The sequence below is a fragment of the Canis aureus genome, chromosome 21, assembly GCF_053574225.1.
Source record: "Canis aureus isolate CA01 chromosome 21, VMU_Caureus_v.1.0, whole genome shotgun sequence".
NCBI lineage: Eukaryota > Metazoa > Chordata > Mammalia > Carnivora > Canidae > Canis > Canis aureus.
In genome coordinates, this window is record NC_135631.1 from 3682915 (window position 1) to 3703632 (window position 20718).

General features: G+C 49.8%; 1 protein-coding gene across 4 annotated transcripts; it reads right to left on the reverse strand.

Moving 5' to 3' along the window:
* Positions 1-315: 315 nt before the first annotated feature.
* On the reverse strand, positions 316-19487 carry BATF2 (basic leucine zipper ATF-like transcription factor 2). 4 transcript variants are annotated; one of them, XM_077862320.1, is made up of 4 exons: positions 18747-19487; positions 6372-6652; positions 5025-5126; positions 316-1954 (listed from the first exon to the last, which is right to left on the reverse strand). In XM_077862320.1, the coding sequence occupies exons 2-4, from the start codon at positions 6408-6410 to the stop codon at positions 1277-1279; spliced, it is 819 nt and encodes a 272-aa protein (XP_077718446.1). In that variant the 5' UTR covers positions 6411-6652; positions 18747-19487; the 3' UTR covers positions 316-1276. The 4 variants fall into 4 exon arrangements, with proteins under 4 accessions (XP_077718446.1, XP_077718445.1, XP_077718447.1 ...); XM_077862319.1 differs by lacking the exon at positions 18747-19487 and adding an exon at positions 13252-14520; XM_077862321.1 differs by lacking the exon at positions 18747-19487 and having other exon boundaries at positions 316-1951; positions 6372-11887.
* Positions 19488-20718: the final 1231 nt, after the last annotated feature.

Here is a 20718-nt window from a genome sequence, read left to right on the forward strand (position 1 = left end):
AGCTGACTTCCAATCAAAAGCACCTTGGCTTTCCTCCCATCAGTCCGCTCTCCATGAACCTGTGGTGACCCTGGCTCTGGCATCCTCCATAATCCTGCAACCATCACACCTGCTCTAGCTGTGTGGCCCTGGGCACGTCCATCCTGTCTCTGGGCCTCAGCTTCCTCATTTGCAATATAAGGAGAGGGCTAGATTGGGAGGCCCACGAAGGATTGCCCACCTCTAAACTCTAGACTATTCCCTCTTTTTTCAAAGGCTCTTCAGTTTCAACTGTGCAGAGTACAACCAGAGCTTTAAAGAGCTGACCAAAGCAAAAAGAATTGGAAAACACTTTATTTGCTATAACATGTGTGCTGAGACTTGTCCTCAGCATCCTGGAGTGTATCAAATACTAGCATAGTGTTTGTTTACAGGTGTATGAAAATCTGGGTGATGAATTGGAGTTTCTCATCTCTGGTCCCTTATAAAGAACTCGGTCCCCCATGCCCCCACCCCACCAGATACTGCTGCTCTGACCTCTAGCCTGGGAGAAGGAGGGGGCTCTTTGGGAATAGCCCTCAGAGCTGACCCTGGAGAATCTCCCAGAGGTCTTGGTATGGCTATGGGTGCCCCTCCTGCAGAAATCCCTGGGGAGACTGTTCCAGGCTTCTCCGCAAATCCAACCCACAGGTTCAGTTCCTTGGCACTGAAAGCACTGCTAGGGAAGAAAGAGTCCACTTCTGGGCTCCTGATTGGCCTCTCCCCATCCAGGCTTGAACTCTGGACTAGCCCCAGCTAGGGCGAGGTTTCAGGAACTGCAGGGCTCTGTGGCCCTGGGAATGACAAACCAGAAGAAAAAGCTCCTCCCCACTCCCAGCACTTAAACCTTCTCACACCAGCCCCCAATTTCTAGGACTTCAACTCCTAGGGGGCCTAGACCAGGAGATACTCCTAGGGTATCCCACCAGGAGAAGGAGGAGATGGTAGTATTTCAGGTCCAAAAAAAGGCTGTGTGACCTTGGGCACGTCACATGGCTTCTCTGGCCACTGTCTCCTTTATCTAAAAAGTGGAGTGATAATCCGGATTTTGAATGACCATGAAGTCAAAATAAGATAATGGCTGTGACAGGGCCTGGTAGAGTGCTGGGCAGCAGCGATGACTTTCTTTTCCTGGTGAAATGCCGGGTCAGCTGGTCAGCCAAGAGAGGCAACTGCCAATGGTAAGGGAGGAGATGCCTATGTGCTGAGGCTGCCACTTCAGCCCAAGGAAGGGGCTAGCTCAGCTCCCAGGGATGCCTTAGAAGTGGATTTGAGCAGAGGAGAGCAGGGGGAAGGCCAAGAGTAGGTGGGGGCTGGGATCCACACCCAGCCCTTGTTGGTCTGCTGCCAATAACGCTGGTTTGTGCTCCCCACCCTCCAGGCAGGCCAGCCCCAGGGCAGCTGAGAGGCTGTCAGGGCCCAGCTTCCCTCTGGTGGGGTGCTCCATCACAGGGGGCTGTAGAGGGGCAGGTTGGGCTGAGGGGCTGGGCAGTAGAGTGTCGAGATTGCAGGAAGGCCTCAGCAGGCTGGAGCCAATGGGTGAGGCTGACTGGATGGGGCTAGGGGACAGTTGGGCAGGAGGTGCGGTGAGCTCAGTGGAGCCAAGTGACAGAGAGGGCAAAGGGGACAGGGGGAGGCTAGGTGAACTATGAGGCTGTGGATCTGGAGAGAGCCGGTGAGCCAAGGGAGAAGAGACTGGGGTCTGAAATAGGCCCAGCTGCTCCTGGCAGCCATGTTGTCCGTGGGGCACAGGGTCCGGGGGCTGTTGGGTCTGGGCCCAGCGGCCAGGGGTCACTGGAGCCAACCAGGTGGCACAGTCCATCCGGCACCGGCACTCATGGGCATGCAGGGTCCGGCTCCACCACAGCAGCTCCGTCTGCAGGGCCTGGATTTCCTTCCGCAGCACATGGTTGTGTTTCTCCAGTGTCTCGTGCTGCTGGGGGCAGAAGCAGATGGGTGGGGAAGGGGATGTCAGCCAGCATCCAGAGCCCAGCATGAGTCCTGTCCCCTGTCTCCAGAGTCCTTAACTTAGGGAGAAAGATACTGCTGCCATCCAAATGTCTGAACTAGGGCCCCTTGGCTCCTCTCTGGCCAACTCTGCACAACTACCCAGCCCACCCTGTCCATTCTACCCCTGAGGCCATTCTACCAGGGCTCAGATTGGCCTGCTGTGCATCCTTGCCACCAGTTCCCTAAGCCAGCTGGTCTCTACCAAGCCAGCCAAGTCCACTCACCTGAGAACCCCACCAGCCTCCTAACTGGGGCGCCTCTGAAACCACTCTGTTTTCTTGGCCCAGAGGAACCATTTGGCAATTATATCATCAACTGAACATTAAAATCCTTTAAAGACTTCCCCGCCTCCCTGGGCACAGCTGCCCCAGCTCACACCACCAGCTTGATCTCTCTGACTTTTCCAGCTCCCCTTAACTTTCTGTCCCTCAAGTGAACTCTGCTTCCTCACCACATTTCCCATCTCCTCTACCTGGACACTGCCAGCACCTTCTCCCCTGGCCTAATCCTGAACTTGTCATGACAACCTAGAGGTCATTCTGTCTTGCACACCTCTAGGCTGCTTCATGCCACTATCAGACCTCCCCAGTGCCCAGAACTTATTCACTGAGGCACTGTGAGAGGAGCCCAGAGTAGTATTTCACAGGGTGGCAGCACTGGTATGTTCTATTCGGCACCCCTGAATCAGCATCTGGTAAGCTCTGTTCTTCTGGACTCCAGGTTCTGAGAACCCACTGAGAGTTAGCATGCAGCTCAAAACAACCATTTATACTGACAGCAATGAAAGAACTTTTTTTCCACAGCAACTAAGGCTGAGTGACTTCCTCTGGTTCCCTTCCCAACCTCATCCCTTTTGTGGACAATTGTTATTTATTTTTTTCTTTTTTTCATGTATTTGAGAAAGAGAGAGAGACTGCGTGGGTGCGTGCGTGTGTGCGGGGGTGGGGTGGGGCAGAAACGCAATCTCAAGCTGACTCCTTGTCTAGCACAGGGCCCTAGACTCCAGGCTTCATGCGGGGCTCCGCCTCACAGCCCATGAGATCATGGCCGGAGCCGAAACCAAGAGCCAGATGCTTATCTGACTGAGCCCTTCCAGGACAGTTTTTAAACAGAGAACCCACAAGGGTGTTTTACGTAAAAATGCTGCTTAGGGCATGAACTCAAAGTTCTTTTTTTTTTTAACTCAAAGTTCTAACAGGCCTCAAAGCCACTAGCAGCCCGACTTCCAGGCTGGTCTCTGCAAGGGGAATGATGTTTTTAAAACATTATCACTAGGTCACCAATCACCTAAATTTTCCAAAGGCTTCAATTTACCTGCAGAAACGGAATCACTTGATGGTTCCCTCCTTCATTCATTTGCCACCTCCAGGCTGCTCAAAGGTCACCTCCTCAGGGAAGGCCTCCCCAGTTAGGTTTCCATCACTCCCCCCGCCCTCCCTTGCCTTGTCCCTGCTGCATTTGGCCCCACACCACTTATCACCAGCTGACATTCCCCAATCCCTCATGGATAATTTATTTGTCTGTCTGACTCCCCAATGAAAATACAAGCCCTAGAGAGTGTGGGGTAGGCTTTTGTCTGCTGCGTTCACAGATGTATCACGGATGCTTAGAACTGTACCTGTCACACAGGAGACACTCAATAGGCCTTTCCGGAAGGAATGAACACATGAATGCATGAAGTCTCTACCCCTGCCAGGCAGGCATTATCCTGGTCCTCACTCATACAGTGTACTAGGTGCTGCTTCCTCATGTCCAGGCCAACCCTACTTCATTTGCTGGCAATGCTTTTTCTTACCTTCAATCGTTTGGAAAACTCCTATGCGTCCTTCAAGACCAGCTCAGACTCCCTCTCTGTCATCACTTTGATGCCACTACCTGTGTGTTGCCCCAGCTATGTGCTCCTAGAGCACTTTCTTTTGACACCAGCATCTGCTCCACAGGGCATGACTGAGTTCCTTCTCTTTGTTGGGCACTGTTTCAGGTGATGGGGAAAAGGAAAGAGCAGGAGCACATAGTTCCCTGACTTCATGGCACTTCCAGTCTGGTGAGGAAGACAAGCAACGGACCTCTACACATGTAATCAAAGTTCAGGCCTAAGAAGAAAAGTAGAGCAGAGTAATAAGTACTCAGCTCTTTAGATCACGTGGCTTAGAAAGGCACTTCTGCAGAGGTAATGTTTAAACCAAACAGCTGGAAAGAAGGGAGGATCTAGCCAGACTGTGGTCTGAGGATAGAGGGGAGAGTCTCTGCAGAGGCCCTGGGCTGGATGTGCTTGCTCAGTGAAAGAACAGGGAGAAGAGGATGTGGGCCGTTAGGGGAGGAGGGTGGATGGGGGGGCCTCGCAGACAGGGCAGAGCCTTAGGCATGGAGGGCTGGGAATTTCACTCATAAGCTAAGGCGCTAAGGCGTATGCAGCCTTCCCAAGGGCCAGGTCCTAAGCCCAGCTCTTAATCCTTTCCCTGGGATGGAACCAGTGATGTCCTTTCTCTCTGCCCAGAGGAAGAAGAAAAGCTCCAAGGGTCAGGTTACCATCCAAGGTCAAGTTACCATCCAAGATTAAGAGGCAAGTATAGTGGAGCCCTCCTGCACCCCTACTGGGCTCTTTTACCTCCTTTAGCCTCCATGAGGGTCCTGCCAGTGGGCAAGGATTATTGTTCTGGTTTTTTGGATGAGGACGGTGAAGCTCAGCGAAGGAAGTGACTTGTAGCTACAAATGCCACGGCTGGGACTCTAAAGCCAGCCCATCTTAACCTGAACCAGTTTCTCATAGGGTGCATGCTTGTCTCCTCTCCCTAGATCTGGGGCGCCTCAAGTACAGGGCTGGGCCGCAGACACACCTCTGTGTCCCTAGAGCCCAGTGCATGTCAGCACCTCTCTCAAACTCAGGTGACCTGGAAACATACAGCAATGGAGGGGGAGCTGCTCACATGGAGTTAGGGATGGAGAAGAGGGGACCAGGCCAGGTAAGGGGAGACAGGGTAGGGAAAGGACCCCACCTGGTGCAGGGCATCTGCCTTGTCTGTGTGCTTCTGCCGGCTGCGCTGGGCGGCTGCGCGGTTCTTCTGTTTCTTCTTCAGCCTCTGATGCTCCTCGGGGTCCTGCAGGGTGTGAGGCAGAGGGCTCAGGGGTCCTGGCAGGTGCTGTAAAGCTACACCCTTCCCAGTTCAATTCCCTGAAGGTCTCCTTTCTCCTAGAGGTCTCCTCTGGCAGCTCCCTGGGCATCCACATGCAGCATCGCTCGCATGGCACACCTTTGTGGAAACACCTGCCTCACCCACACGTCCTGCTTACAGCTCACGATGGGGAAGGACAAACGGAGAAGCCCAAAGCCTCAGTGGGAACGCAGACAGAACTGACTTGACACCCACACTCTCCTTAGCAGCCATCTGGCTCTGGGAAAATCACTCCCTTCTCTGAGCCCAGCTGCCTCATCTGTACAGAGAGGCACTGGTGCCTTCCTCACGGGCCATAAAGCAGCCACGAGCTTATCATTAAGGGTAGGGCCATGGTCTGGTTCAGCTCCATGAGCCCGTGCTCAGCTCTGACCCAAAGCTGATATTCAGTTACTCAATGAATATTTATTCAGCAACTACTATGTGCCAGGTGCTGAGCTAGGGGGACAGAAGAGCAAATAAAACAGGCAAAAATGCATGAGTGGACTCAGAGCTTCCCAGAGGTGCCCTCCCAATTCCCTGGACCCCACATTAGGAGATCCATGAAACTTACACAAAATATTTAACCTAAATGCCCAAAGTTTTGGAAGGTCAGGCAAGAGAGAATGTTGGAGACCCCACAGTCCAAATCCCCCTCCTCTATGTCACTCTGGGGCTGTATTCTGACTGTAGGGAGCTCAGGCAAGACCTTGCCCTCCCTGGCTGAAAACCCTATGCTGCTCATGGTCACAACAGGCCCATTCCAGGTGCTGGAAGTGCCAAGACACTAGAGCCTGGGGGAAAGACTTGCAGTGGATAGCAAGGGGTGGGATTCTGGTCCTTGGGTCCTAGATGAGGAGCAGGGCCTCCAAGGGGAGCCAAGGTAGAGAATTTGGGGAGGGGAGAGAATGCTCCCATAAGGGCAATGAGGGAAGGGTTAGGGTTAGGAGACACATTATTCAGGAGGCTGCATTCTACACTGGAGCCTGGCTATGCAATTTGAGAGCCAGAAAGCCCTCATTTCAATCACCTGGAGAAACTGAAGCCCAGAAAGGGGGTATGTGGAGCCCACAATCACACCACCTCTATGTACAGAGCAGGGACTAGAAGCTCTGACCACATCCCTCCCTGCCTGGGAACTGGGGATATTTGGCCCCTTCTCATCCCCTGTCCCTGGTTCCCTGTACTCACCGTCCTGGGCAGAAGCTCATTGTCCCTGCAGAGGTGCATGGCTCAGGCAGGGGGTGGGCAGAGGCTCGGTTCAGGTATCCCTCTGTCACTGTGACCTCCCAGTGCCCTCTGGGGGCCCAAGGAAGTGGCAGCTCTTTTAAATCCCTGGTGACCACTCCGCCCCCAGCAAACCCAGTTTCAGTTTCTTCTAAAGCCACTGGCTGCTCAGAATCCCTGGCTCGGGTTGGCTCACGTGGCTGGAATTTCCTAACACGAACTGGCCTTCCGGTTGGGCCCCTTCTCTGAAAGGAGAACAACAAGGGATAATGGCCAGAGGAGGGGAGACCAAAATCCTGTTACCAGGAGGGTGTTCTGGGGGAGGGAGGGCAGGCTGCCAGGTGCAAAGCCAAGAGGCAAAGCTGATGGGGAACCGAGGGCTCATATGGGACATGGGAGAGCCTCTGGGCTCTGGAATTATAGGAATCCAGGGGCAGCCCCGGTGGCTCAGCAGTTTAGCACCGCCTACAGCTCAGGGCATGATCCTGGAGACCTGAGATCGAGTCCCACGTCAGGCTTCCTGCATGGAGCCTGCTTCTCCCTCTGCCTGTGTCTCTGCCTCTCTCTCTCTCTCTCTCTCCTCTCTGTGTATTCTCATGAATAAATAAATAAAATCTTAAAAAAAAAAAAAAGGAATCCAGGTTCACAGCCCATCTCTGGCCCGTTGGAGCTGTGCTGTTTTGAGAATGTGATTCAACCTCTCTGAGTCTTAGTTTCCTCATCTCTGAAGGATGTAGGGGGATGGCACAAATATCTACTCACAGCTTCATGTAGGAACCAAGCAAGATAATACAACCACCTCCAAACCCTCTGAGCCCATGTTGAGGCGAGTGTGCAAAAATAAGCAATGCCCCTTAAATAGGAGAACAGATGGATAAATTACTGTGTTTTCATTCAACAGACCACGCAGCAGTAGAGAGAGTGATGTCTAGCAGTTAGGAGAACAGCTTCCAAGCTATGTGACTTGGGTACATAATTTCACCTTTCTATGCCTTTGTTTTCAAATCTATAAAGTGGGGATGAAAATAATTCTGTCGTGAACATGAAGTGAGTTGAGGCAGGCAAGGCGCTTGCAACTATGCCTGGTGCAGAATAAAAGTTCAACAAACAGGGGCGCCTGGGTGGCTGCAGTCTAGACCTGCAAAGGGCTCAGGTCACAATCCCAGTGTTCTGAGGTGGAGCCCTGCATTGGCTTCCCCGCCCAGCGAAGAGTCTGTTTCTACCTTTCCCTCTGCTGCTCACCCTGCTTATGTTCTCTCTCTCTCGAATGAATAAATTAAAAAAAAAAAAAAGAATTCAACAAATATTTGCAATTTTGATCTGGTGGGCAATTCAAAGGTGCACTTAGCATCATGCCTGAGAGTCTGTCATGTCCAGTTGTTTGAAAAACACAAGCTGCAACGAAATCTGAACAACATCATTTCTGTAGGGTTTAATAATATGGATATGTATATATGTAATAAAAGTCTAAAAAATATGCATGTGAATGAGAAATACAAAATTCAGAACGTGGTGGTGTGGGGCAGGGTGCACCAAGGGGGACACACAGGGATTTCAGTTATGTCTGTGGTGTTTTGTAGCTTAAACTCTATGGTAAAATTATTATCCACATGTTGGGGTATACCTGAACTGTTTCCTAATAAAAACCTCTATTAACGACCTAGCAAGGCCTGAAACCTCAGGCAAACCCGCATGGTGTTTTCTCTAACAGAGACCATGCTTGGACGGGACATCTGTTTGGGAGACAGAGGAGCCAGTAACCCCAGTTGGAACATAGTAACTAGATGTGCAGTGCCCAGGGTTCCGTGGTCTGGTGACTAGAGCACCTGGGGATAGTGCCTGAGTCCTCAGGGCTCATGGCTGATGCTGTGAGATCACAGGGATGGCAAATAGTGTAGATGTGATCTTCCAATAGGTAATGGTGTCCTGCAATGCTGTGTGGAGGAGTTCACAGCTGCTGCGTCCGAGCTTCTTAGGAAAGAGCCCTGCAGGTGAGTGGCAGCATCTGCCATGCCACGATTGATTAGTGATGTCTGTCCTGAGCAGGGCATGGAGAGTGACCACCGGCTTGCTCTGCCTGGAATTGGGCAGGCAACTGCTCTAGGCTTTAGAGTCAGACTTGACTCTGATACTTGGCACTTAAAGGTCGATGACCAGGAGCCTCAACGTTGTCACATGTACACTGCAGATGACAAAGAGACCGTACCCATTTTACAAAGTTGTTTTGAAGATGGAAAAGAATGAGCCGGGCAGCCCTGGTGGCTCAGCGGTTTAGTGCCACCTTCAGCCCAGGGCGTGATCCTGGAGACTCAGGATCGAGTCCCATGTCGGGTTCCCTGCATGGAGCCTGCTTCTCTCTCTGCCTGGGTCTCTGCCTCTGTCTCTTTCTGTGTCTCTCATGAATAAATAAATAAAATCTTAAAAAAAAAAAAGGGGGGATCCCTGGGTGGCACAGCGGTTTGGCGCCTGCCTTTGGCCCAGGGTGTGATCCTGGGGACCCGAGATTGAGTCCCATGTCGGGCTCCCGGTGCATGGAGCCTGCTTCTCCCTCTGCCTATGTCTCTGCCTCTCTCTCTCTCTGTGACTATCATAAATAAATAAAAAATTAAAAAAAAAAAAAAAGAATGAGCTGAGAAGAAGCACTTTGTATATTGTAAAGTGCTTCCCCCTAGAATCCGTTCCCAGTAGTGAGATTTGTGAGAACACAGGATTAACGAAGGCTCATCATTTTAAATGCCCAGGTGGGTGGATTTGGCATAACAGTTGGGCCTGGCCCTCCTTGCTTGAAAGGAGCCTGGGAGCAGAGACTACAGTGGAGCACCCCCATTCAGTGGGCTGCCTCAATTTCTCTGGATGATTTTTGTTTCTCGGAAACCAAGAGGGCCAGGTCATCTTGCCTGAGGCAGGCACCTAAGGGACTCATTAAACCAGTCCATGAGCTCCACAGGGAAGGATCTGGAGAAGCCACACACATGATACAACCAAGAAAAAAAGAATCTGTGTGGCAGGGGGCCAGTGGCTAGGGCCCAATTACTCTCCACCTCAGCCCCCAGCCCCAGGCTTGGACCTCCTGTCTTTTCCTCTGCAGACTCTAGCTTTGGGTGGAAAGGACACAGTCAGCAGTCAGCAAGTGTGCCTTTGGCCCCTCTCAGGAGGCTACAGCCCTGGAGGAAGTCTGGAGGAGGCAGCGTTTATGGCTTGCTCTCCCTGAGGAGTGGCAGGGATGAGGGACACGGGATGGGTAATGTTTAACCATGAATGGCTGTGCATGGCTTCCCCAAGGGGTGGACGGCCTCCCATGCTGGCAGGGCAGGCTTCGGGGTCATGCGGTCCAACCTCTTACTTAGAAGGTGATAAGACTAATGCCTGGAGAGACTAATGCCAGGTGGCCTGGAGGGAGGCGGCAGGGCTGGAGGGAGGACACACCTCTCTTGTCCACAGGCAGTGTGGAAGGGCCTGATCCTCCAGTTTATTTTTTTTTTATTATTTTTATTTTTTAAGATTTTATTTATTCATGAGAAATCTACAGAGAGAGGCAGAGCCATAGGCAAAGGGAGAAGCAGGCTTCCTGTGGGGAGCCCAATGCAGAACTCGATCCCAGGACCCAGGGATCATGACCTGAGCCGAAGGCAGATGCTCAATCACTGAGCCACCCAGGTGCTCCTGATCATCCAGTTTAAAGCCAGCAGCCCCCAAGGGTGAAGGCTGGGAGGCCTCCCTAAACCAGAGTTACAGAGTGAGCTCTTGGGCAACAAAGTCATTACCCTTCTCACCCTCTGAAGTATCCCCAGGGTCTCAAACACTGCCTCCGCATAATAGGTGTTCAGCTAATGAATAAATGAATACAAGTCCTGCAGACAGCTTGCCAGAAACCCCAAAAGCCTTCTTGATGAGTAAAGAAATTTCTGAATTACTCATTCCTACTGGGCCTGCCCTGGCTTCCTGGGGTGGGGGGAACTCTCCTTGACCAACCTCCTTATTTTACTGGTGAGGAAACTGAGGCACAGTGAGGATGCAGTCACACAGCTGGTTTGGGAGAAGCCCATCTCAGTTCCTTTCCACACCTTCCAGGCTTGGAGAGATGCTGGGGATCTCCAGATGTCCAGGAATGAGGATTCTCTTTCTAGGTCTCCCCACCCTGTGTACCCCTTATTTGAGGCCTGGTATTCTTGGGGGAGCTTCAGCTGGTGGATAGCAGAGAAAGAGACCAAGAGGCTGCTAGTGGGACTGAGGCTATCGACTTCCCACTTGCAACTTAAGAGCTAAACCTCAGCTGGTACAAGCCCACAACCCACCGGGGTGTAAGACACACACCCAGCAGGTCAGCTGGCAGGGTGGGACAGGGAGTCTATGGCCGCAGAGGGCACTTCCTACTGGGGAGATCTTTCCACTGAAGAAACTCTTTAGCAAGGACATCGGAGGGTGGACAGGCTCCATCCTGGGACCTGGAACTTGATCTCGGGCAAGTCATTTAACTCTTCATGCCCCTCTCTCAAATGGGCATAATAATATAAGGATTTGATGAAGTAATAGTTGCAAAGGGCTAGAACAGCGCCCGGCAACAGAGAGTCACATAAACATCTGTTAAACTTCTAACAAAGGCACTCAATAAATATTTGATAAATTTTTGTTCACCCAACCAAAGGCTTGTATTTTATTTCATTATTATTTAAGAAAAAAATGGTGGAGTACATGATGGATGACTTTTTTTTTTCCAATATAATATATTTTTAGTGGGAAAAAAGTGTTGGTGCCCATGTGTAAGCAGAAGCACTTAATATTTGATGAAAATTGCTCAAAATTTCTCATGCTTATAAAGGAGTATCATCAATAGGAGGATTCTTGGTTTTCTAAATGATCTAAACTCAAGCTTAAGTTACTGACAGACAAGTCTAGAGTGTACCAGCTTCATGCACAGCTGGATCACAATGCCCAAACAATTTCCTCAAGAGCCAGTGTCTCATCCTCACTGTTCTAGTAAGATGACCATGAGGAGAGTGCATCCCTCCACCTCTGCCACTTTCCCAACAAAGGGCCAGAACTTGGTTTGGCTTAAATCATGTAGCTATTCCTGATCAGTTACTGTGGCCAGGAGATAAAGTAAGATAGGCAAGGCTGGGGTCCCCGCCCATCCTGGAGCCTAGGAGGAAGGGTCAGCCCTAGGGACTAGGGGTGAGGGAAGGGCAACCCCCAAAGGCTGTTGGCAGAAAAGGGAACGGATACTGGGCTGATGCCACCACCTTGGCTCAAATTCAGATATGAGGAAGCTGCTCCTAGCAGTATATCCCTTTGCAGAGTCGCATCCCCAGGTGGGATGGACTCAATGCCCCCATGTGTCTCTGACACCGACCCTACACCCTCTTTCCATTGTTTCACAGGGACCCATGGGTGAGAAAGCAGAGGCTGGGCAAGGGGAAGACTCCAGATGAAATGAATGCTGTGCAGGGATTAGGGCCGTGACATTGTGGGGACTCCCCAGGGCAGAGGGAGGAGAGGACTGACTTTCACTTCAGCACAGTACCCTGTGAGTGCTCCACAAGCTGCAATCTGCAAATATCCAGGCTTCCCAGGAACCAGGTGACTTCCCCAGGGTTCTGTGACGCTGTCACTGATCGGTTGTTAGTAGGAGCTGCTATATGTGTCCATCCTTCGTCCTGCCGGGCCCTTGGCTGCCCCCAAAGCTTTGTGCTGCTGATTCTCGGCTATTCCTTTCACATACACATCTTTCCAGGAAACTGATTCAAACTTTTGGAAGTGGTCAGGGAGTATAAATAATAAACAACTGAGTGCTAGAGCCTAGAGTCAGCAAGCCGCCCAGGGTTCTGCAGGATGTGACCCTGGTGACAACAGCTCCTGGGTTTTCCAGGTGGTCCTAGTCCCAGGCAGTCTAAGGTTTAAATCCCTGCACTGCCACTTCCAGCTGTGCGACCTTAGACATGGCCCATGGTTTCTTTGGGTCTCAGTTTCCTTGTCTGTAAAATGAGAATAATACCCTCTTTTGCCAGAGCAGTCTCAATGAAACCACATATGGAAAGCAGTCACCCACTGGGTGGCTCAGTGGGTTGAGTGTCCAACTCATGGTTTCGGTCAGGTCATGATCTTGGGATCATGGGATCAAGCCCCGCATCAGGCTCTGTGCTCAGAGAGGAGTCTGCTGGAAATTCTCTCTCTCTCTCTGCCTCTCTCTGCCCTTCCCCCAACCCCCCCCCCCCACACACACACACTCTTTCTCTCAAAATAAATAAAAATAAAATATTTTTTAAAAAGAAAGAGAGAAAGCAGCCATCAGTAAGTTCCCTCTTGGCCCAGTGTCCCTGGCTGGCTCTCCCTTGTGATGTCACCACTCCACTGTCCACTGCAGATGGCAGAGAAGCCCAGGCTGGGTACCCTGCTAAGATCCTAGATACCGGAGAGGAAGGACTGTCACCTTGACCTTTGAGGGAGGCTTTTCACTCCTCAAATGGCTCTCCCTCATTTTGGCTTTGGTGTGGGTTCCTATAAAGGCTCAGAGAGGCAAGAAGGCCTTACCTGGAGGCTGGTGGACGGAAACAGCCAGCCAGGGTCACGAGCAAGAGCCCGGAGGGCTGGAGAGGGGTAGGACACAAAATCCCACTTCAGTGTGGCCGGTGTCTCCCAAACAGGAGACGAGAGAGTGCTTGCCTAGCTGACCCATCCCAGGTGCTGCACCAAGGGCACCAAGATCTTTGACAAGTCATGATCAGAATATTCTAGACTGGCCATCCAGCCTCTTTGCTTTATCTGTGGGGAAATTAAGGTTCGGAGAGAGGAAGGGACTCGGCCCAGGGCAAGGACATGGCGGAATCAGGCTGAGAGGTTCTCTTACCTTCACACTCCTCTGGATCCAACTCACGGCTCCTGGCTCCGGAGCAGAAATAATGAGGGCACAGAGCACCCTCGGGAGGATAGGGCACGTACCCCCTTCCTGTGGAGGAAACCTGCTATGGGTCTGCGGGGGGGGAAAAATGAGGCACCTATGAAGATGGGGCCTCTCACAGGTCCTGGGCTGAAAGGGGATCCCCATGCAGAACAATGGTCAGGAAAGGCTCCCAAGAAAACCGGATCCATCCACAGCTCACGTGCCACAGGCACGAGGCCTCGGGCAGCCAGGTGCCCTCTCCGGGGCCCAGTTTTCTTTTTTCTTTTTTTTTTAAGATTTTATCTATTCACTCATGAGAGACACAGAGAGAGAGACACAGGCTGAGGGAGAAGCAGGCTCCATGCAGGGAGCCCAACGTGGGACTTGACCCCAGGACTCCAGGATCACACCCTGGACCTAAGGCAGGTGCTCAACATCTAAGCCACTCAGGCCCTGGGGCCCAGTTTTCCCATATGGCCAGTGAAAGACTGTGATAACCCATCTTCCTGGGCCCCTCTTGCTGTGGCTGGAGGCTGGGGCCAGCCTGATGCCTTCCGGGAGATGATCACCTTGTAGCCAGAGGAGACTGCCATTTGAGACAACAGAGGAGGCTTTCTATCAGGCAAAGGGACTTCAAACTGAGGGTGGGTATCCAGGCACGGGAGGCCTTGGCCCTCTCCTGGCCTTGCCATCTGCCCAGCTCCCACTGTAGGCCTCAGCTCCCCCGCTGTACAACTGGGGGTAGGGAGGTACACAGGAGATGCCCTTTTCAGTGTTGGCTTGGTCTGGGAGTTGGTATCTGTCAGATCTCAGCAGCAGAGGTGGGGGCCAGGCCTGCCTTGGTCTGGAGGCCAAGAAGCCTGATAGTTAAGAACAAGGCTAACAACAGCTAGGAAGCACTTAATGGACTTCCACCTCTGTCTCTTTGACTCAGCAGATATTTACTGAGCATCTACTATGTGGCAGCCCTGCTCTAGGTTCTGGGAGACATTTGTTTAAAGAAAAAAAAAAAGGTGCACCTGGGTGGCTCAGATGGTTAAGCATCTGCCTTGGATTCAGGTCCTGATCTTGGGGCTCTGATATTGAGCCCCTCATCAGGCTCCCTGCTCAGCAGGGAGTCTGCTTGTCTCTCTTTGAGAGAGAGAGAGAGAGAGAGAGAGAGAGCATGAGGGGGTTCAGGGGTGAGAGGCAGAGGAGGCAGACTCCCTGATGAGCAGAGAGCTCTGATGTGGGACTCCTGAGATCAGGACCTGAGCCGAAGGCAGATGCCCAACCGACTGAGCCACCCAGGCACCCCCTAAATAAAATATTTTTTTAAAAAGCATTTTAAAAAAATCCAGATCCAATACCAGATGTGGATGATCAGGGGAGGGGGAAATGGAGGAATGTGGTCCAAAGATATCAACTTCCAGTTGCAAGATAACTAAGTACTAGGGATGTAATGTGTGACCCCAGACCTATAGCTAACAGTGCTGCATGAGATATAGGCAAGTTATGAGAAAAAATCCTAAGAGTTCTCATCACAGGAAGAATTTTTTTCCTTTTCCCTTTTCTTCTTTTTTTTTTATTGTATTTATATGAGAAGACGAATATTAGATGGATATTATTAACTCTGGAAGATACAGAAATCAAACCCTCATGCTATATACCAGAAACTTACACTGTGAATTATTATTATATATACAGTCAATTTTTTGCAATAAAACTGGAAAAAAATCCATATCCTTGTCCTTGTGAAGCTTCCATCCTAGAATGGAAGGAGGGGTAGGGGAGAATAAATGTAACAACTTAAGGAAATTATATAAGCCGGCAGGGACGCCTGGGTGGCTCAGTGGTTGAGCATCTCCCTTTGGTTTGGGGCATGATCCTGGGGTCCTGGGATTGAGTCCCACATCAGGCTCCCTTCATGGAGTCTGCTTCTCCCTCTGCCTGTGTCTCTGCCTCTCTCTGTATCTCATGAATAAATAAATAAAATCTAAAAAAAAAATACACACACACACACATACACACACACACACACACACACACACACACACGGGCTGGCAGAAGGCCTAAGTGTCTTGGGGTATGCAGAGCTAAGTAAATGATTTGGGGAATGTGGGTGGGGATTAAGGGGTTTCAAATTTTTTCTTTTAAGATTTTACTCATTTATTCGTGAGAGACACACAGAGAGAGGGGCAGGGATAAAGGCAGAGAGAGAAGCAGGCTCCATGCAGGGAGCCCCACATGGGACTCAATCCCGGGACTCTAGGATCACGCCCTGGGCCAAAGGCAGACGCTTAACCGCTGAGCTACCCAGGCGTCCTAAGGAGTTTCAATTTTAAAAAGTGTGGTCAGGGTGGGCCTTAATAAGACATTTGAACAGCAACAAAAAAATGTTTTGAGACATTGGGAATTTGAACAAAGAATCAAAGAGAGGAAGGTGACAGCGAAGAATGGGTTAGGGGTAGTGGGAATATGCTGGTGTGCTGGGGGATTGATAGGGGCAGGGGAGGAGTAGGTGATGGGGGCAGAGAGTCTCGTGGGCCACTCATGCAGAGCTTATAAGCCCCTGGAGATCCCGGGCTCTAACTCTGGAAGATACAGGGAGCATCCAGCAGGCAGGGGAAGGATTTGAGCAGAGGAGGGACAAAATCTGAGCATAGGATAAAAAAAGTCCCTCTGCCTTGGGGAGAAGGAATAGGAAAATGGGGGGTGGAGAGGCTGCTGTAGTGATTGGGCAGGTGGAGCCCCTGGTTTATTGTTAATGAAGTGAAAAGAGTAGCCAAGTAAAGGGACAGCCACTATGCTCCCCACCACCCCATTCACCCTGCCAGGAAACAAGAAGCCTAGGCACAGCCTGGCTCTTGAGGACACCACAGGCACAGATGAGGTGGGCGTGGACATGTTTGTTGGAAATGCTCGGGTTTTCAAGGCCTTCCCTGCACCCCTAAGATTCTGGACAAGGCTGATGATGCCACGTGCCCTTGGATAGATGACAAAGGCGTGTGTAAACAGCTTGTTTTGTCATCTGTCAGTTAGAGAGGATAACTCCTCTGCCTCCCACTTGAGGCCTGGAACGAGGATGCTTGTACATGTGAGGCATCTGGCTGTGGCCAGTACCTTGTACACACCCACTGGGGACGAGGCCTTTTCTGGATACGTAAGGTTTACAGGAAGATAAGGGGTGAGAGTCTTAGAACAGGCCAGCGCAGAACTGTGGTCTACAGGCCGTGGCCATTCCTTTTTTTTTTTTTTTTTTTTTAATTTTATTTATTTATGATAGTCACATAGAGAGAGAGAGAGAGAGAGGCAGAGACATAGGCAGAGGGAGAAGCAGGCTCCATGCACCGGGAGCCTGACGTGGGATTCGATCCGGGGTCTCCAGGATCGCGCCCTGGGCCAAAGGCAGGCGCCAAACCGCTGCGCCACCCAGGGATCCCCGTCATTCCAGTGATTAGGTGGCACCCTCAACCTTCCAGTTCTTTGTTTACGAATTAGTAGGACAAAGCCTACACTTGGGTATGCTGCCACCAAGTGCTAGTTGATGCTCTTGTCATATGCATGTGCTCCACAGATGTATCTCACCAGGGAGAAAAACAAGACTTCTCTTATCAAAACTGTAACTTTAAACAATCTCGACTAACACTGTACTTTAGAAGAATCAAATAGAAAAGTCCTCTAGATATCTTAAAAACAAATATTTATATATGCAAATAAATAAAATACTTAGTATTTTATTGCTTAATGAACAGCAATTTAATTAAAGCAAGGTCTTAAAAAAAAAAAAAAAAAAAAGCAAGGTCTTTTCCCCTGCTTGCTGTTGTTCCAGGATGAAAAGAGTTCTGTTACTTTTCTTTGACAATTATAAAGGCAATACACAATATGTATAGCTGAATCAGAAAGGCTGTTCCTCTTAAAATTAAAATTATGTCAGAATTTCCTCTCCAGACTGGGTAAACACATATGCCTTTTTAAAAGGCATCTAGAACTGTATCCTCAAGTTTCAATCCTCTTACTTAGCTTCAAGAAACTCTCCCTTCGAAAGCAGGTTTCACAGCTGTCAGGCTTTGGTATTTCATTTTCCCAAAGCTCTCTTGTGAATATATATATATTCACAATTATATATAGCTACAGCTCTATAGATCTTTCCCAGTTTTCTTCCAAAGGTATTCCCTAAAGATTTTACTTAAGAGCACCCTTTCCTCCTTTAAATGGGGCAAATGAAAACATTGCCTGTCACTCACGAGACCCCTGCACTTGTCTTTAAAAGCCCCTTCACCCCTCCTCTTCACCTTCCAGACTAGATTTCTAGCTATAGGCAATTTTTTTTTATAGGCAATTATTATCTTTTTAAAGATTTTATTTACTATTTATCTTAGAGAGAGAGAGCATCCATGTGTGAGGTGGGGGGCAGAGGTGGAGAAAGAGAGGGAAAGGGATCCCTGGGTGGCGCAGCGGTTTGGCGCCTGCCTTTGGCCCAGGGCGCGATCCTGGAGACCCGGGATCGAATCCCACGTCGGGCTCCCGGTGCATGGAGCCTGCTTCTCCCTCTGCCTGTGTCTCTGCCTCTCTCTCTCTCTCTCTGTGAGACTATCATAAATAAATAAAATAAAAATTTAAAAAAAAAAAAAAAAAAGAAAGAAAGAGAGGGAAAGAATCTTAAGCAGACTCCATGCCGAGATTATCTCACAGGAGCCCAAACCAAGAGTTTGATACCTAATCAATCAACTGAGCCACCCAGGTGCTCCCAGGCATTTGCTATTCAAAAGTTAAATGTGCACAGAGCTTGCACATTGTGTTTTTATCAGTATTCATTATAATCCTACTCTGGGGGTGCTGGGAAGCTACAACAGCTTGCACAGGGCAGGGCTTTCATCCTGACATTTAAACAAGGATTTTGGGATCCTGGGTGGCGCAGCGGTTTGGTGCCTGCCTTTGGCCCAGGGTGTGACCAGGGAGACCCTGGATCGAATCCCATGTTGGCCTCCCGGTGCATGGAGCCTGCTTTTCCCTCTGCCTGTATCTCTGCCTCTCTCTCTCTGTGTGTGTGACTATCATAAATAAATAAAATTAAAAAATAAATAAATAAGGATTTTGATACTAGTGATGGTAGTAAAGAAAATTGATCCAGATCTGCTTAACGTAATAATTTTAAGTTTCCCTCAACCTACTCGAGTTAACAATTGAATTGCAGTGATTTTTTCTTTTTCTTTTTTTTAAGATTTTATTTATTTATTTATTCAAGTGAGACACACAGAAAGAGGCAGAGACATAGGCAGAGGGAGAAACAGGCTTCCGACTGGGAGCTTGATGGGGGACTCAATCCCAGGATCATGACCTGAGCCAAAGGCAGACACTCAATCGCTGGGCCACCCAGGTGCCTCAAAATGCAGTGATTTTCAAACTTCATGACTAGGACTCTCAGTAAGAAGTACCCATGTATATATAAATATCTGGATTTTTCAACGAACATTACTTACCTTTACTTCATGGGCAAAGGCAGTGTCTGTTCTGTTCATTCCACATAATTTTTTTGCTAATGCTGCTAGGTTTAACCATATGAAACTGACAACTTTGCAGTCAAAATGATTAAATATGGGAGATTTCATATGGCTCAACTAATTTGTGACACCGAAGTAGTTTCACATTCTATTTAGTGCGCTGTGATCCTGTAGGAAAATACTGTCTAGTGGGTTATTGTTATTATTATTATTATTTTCAAAACTAAAATGGGATTGAAATGTTTGTTTGTTTTTCACTTGGCAAGACATCTTTCCACACAGGTACGTTATGATCCATCTCACCCTTCCAAAAGCTTCACGGAATCCACCAGCACAATTACCCCAGCTTAGGTAACTGACCCCCACTGAAGGCACTTAGATTTTTTTTTCAATTTCTTGTTGTTCCAAACCATGCCACAGTGAACTTCCTTGTCATAAACGTTCACCTGCCGGTGCTGCAATTTTTGTAGTACAGACTCATGAGGGCAAGATAGCAGGCATCTTGCTCTCTCACTTGCTATCTCAAAGCCTTTGAATAGGAGTTAGGCTCACTTTCTTCCCTTGTGTGTGCTTGGTGGAGGGTGAATAGTACTGAATGAGGGTGCTCAGCCAGGGACCCTGTTCTGTCCGGGGCCCTGTTCACAACCTTCTTCTGCAGGATTGGAAGCTCAGGCTTGCCCCGGACTTCTCCCTCTCTAGACAAACACTAAGGAGAGACCCTGAAAAACAGTACATCTTACATCAACAAACCTCTTAGGGTTGCCAGGAGGATGAAATAGAAAACATGGGGTGCTTTATAAAACAATTCACAGAAATCAGCCATTATCTTCAGCTCAGGCCAGACTGTTCTTTCCCAAATAGTAGACAGAGCCTACTCTGTGTTGCCTACTCACATTTACCCTGCAGTGGGCTGGGAAGGGTTCAACGGAGAGCAGTAAGCTCAGCTCACCCTTCAGAGTTTACAGTTCGCCTAGTCTCTGCCCTCATTTTCTTCACTTCTTCAGGACTTGAGCGCTAAGGTAAAGAATCAAACTCTTAGACAAAGTCATTCATTTAACAATAGGTATTTGTTGGGGATCCCTCGGTGGGCCAGCGTTTTGGTGCCTGCCTTCGGCCCAAGGTGTAATCCTCAAATCCGCGATGGAGTCCCGGTTTTGGAGTCCCACATCAGACTCCCTGCATGGAGCCTGCTTCTCCTTCTGCCTGTGTCTCTGCCTCTCTCTGTGTGTCTCTCATGAATAAATAAATAAAATCTTTAAAAAAAAAAAAAAAAGTAGGGGGACGCCTGGGTGGCTCAGCAGTTGGGCATCGGCCTTCGGCTTGGGGCGTGATCCTGGGATCCAGGATCAGTCCCGCGTCGGGGTCCTTGCGGGAGGCCTGCTTCTCCCTCTGCCTGTGTTTCTGCCTCTCTCTCTGTCTCATAAATAAAATCTTTTAAAAAATAAAAATAAAAAAATAGGTATTTATTGAGCACCTAACATATGCCAGTCACTGCTAACTAACCATCACCAACAGCTCAATAGTCTCACTGGCAAAATGAAAAACAGTGCTTCTGAAGAGACAAACGACGGGCATCCTGGGCGGGATATTCTTTGTGTAGGTAGGGCTCCCCCCTACCCTCTAAACGGGGGCGACTGCACCTGGTAATTGGGACAACCCAAAAATTCCCCCGCCCCATCCCGCACATTTCGAAATGGCCCCTAGGAGGCATTTTCGCCCCAATGGAGAAACCCCGGCCCACACTAGGATTCCAGAAGACAGGGAAAGGGGAAGGCCCTGTAGGTGGCAGGTTTAGGATGATGCCAAGGTCCAAGAAGAGCAGCATCTGCACCCCGTTTCCGGGAAACCGGGCCTTACAGCGGCCCCGGAACTAGCTTGTCCATATCCTTGCGGATTCCGACGCCTGAGTCAGAACACAACCCAGGTTTCCGTTCCCAGCAGAGCCTGGGTT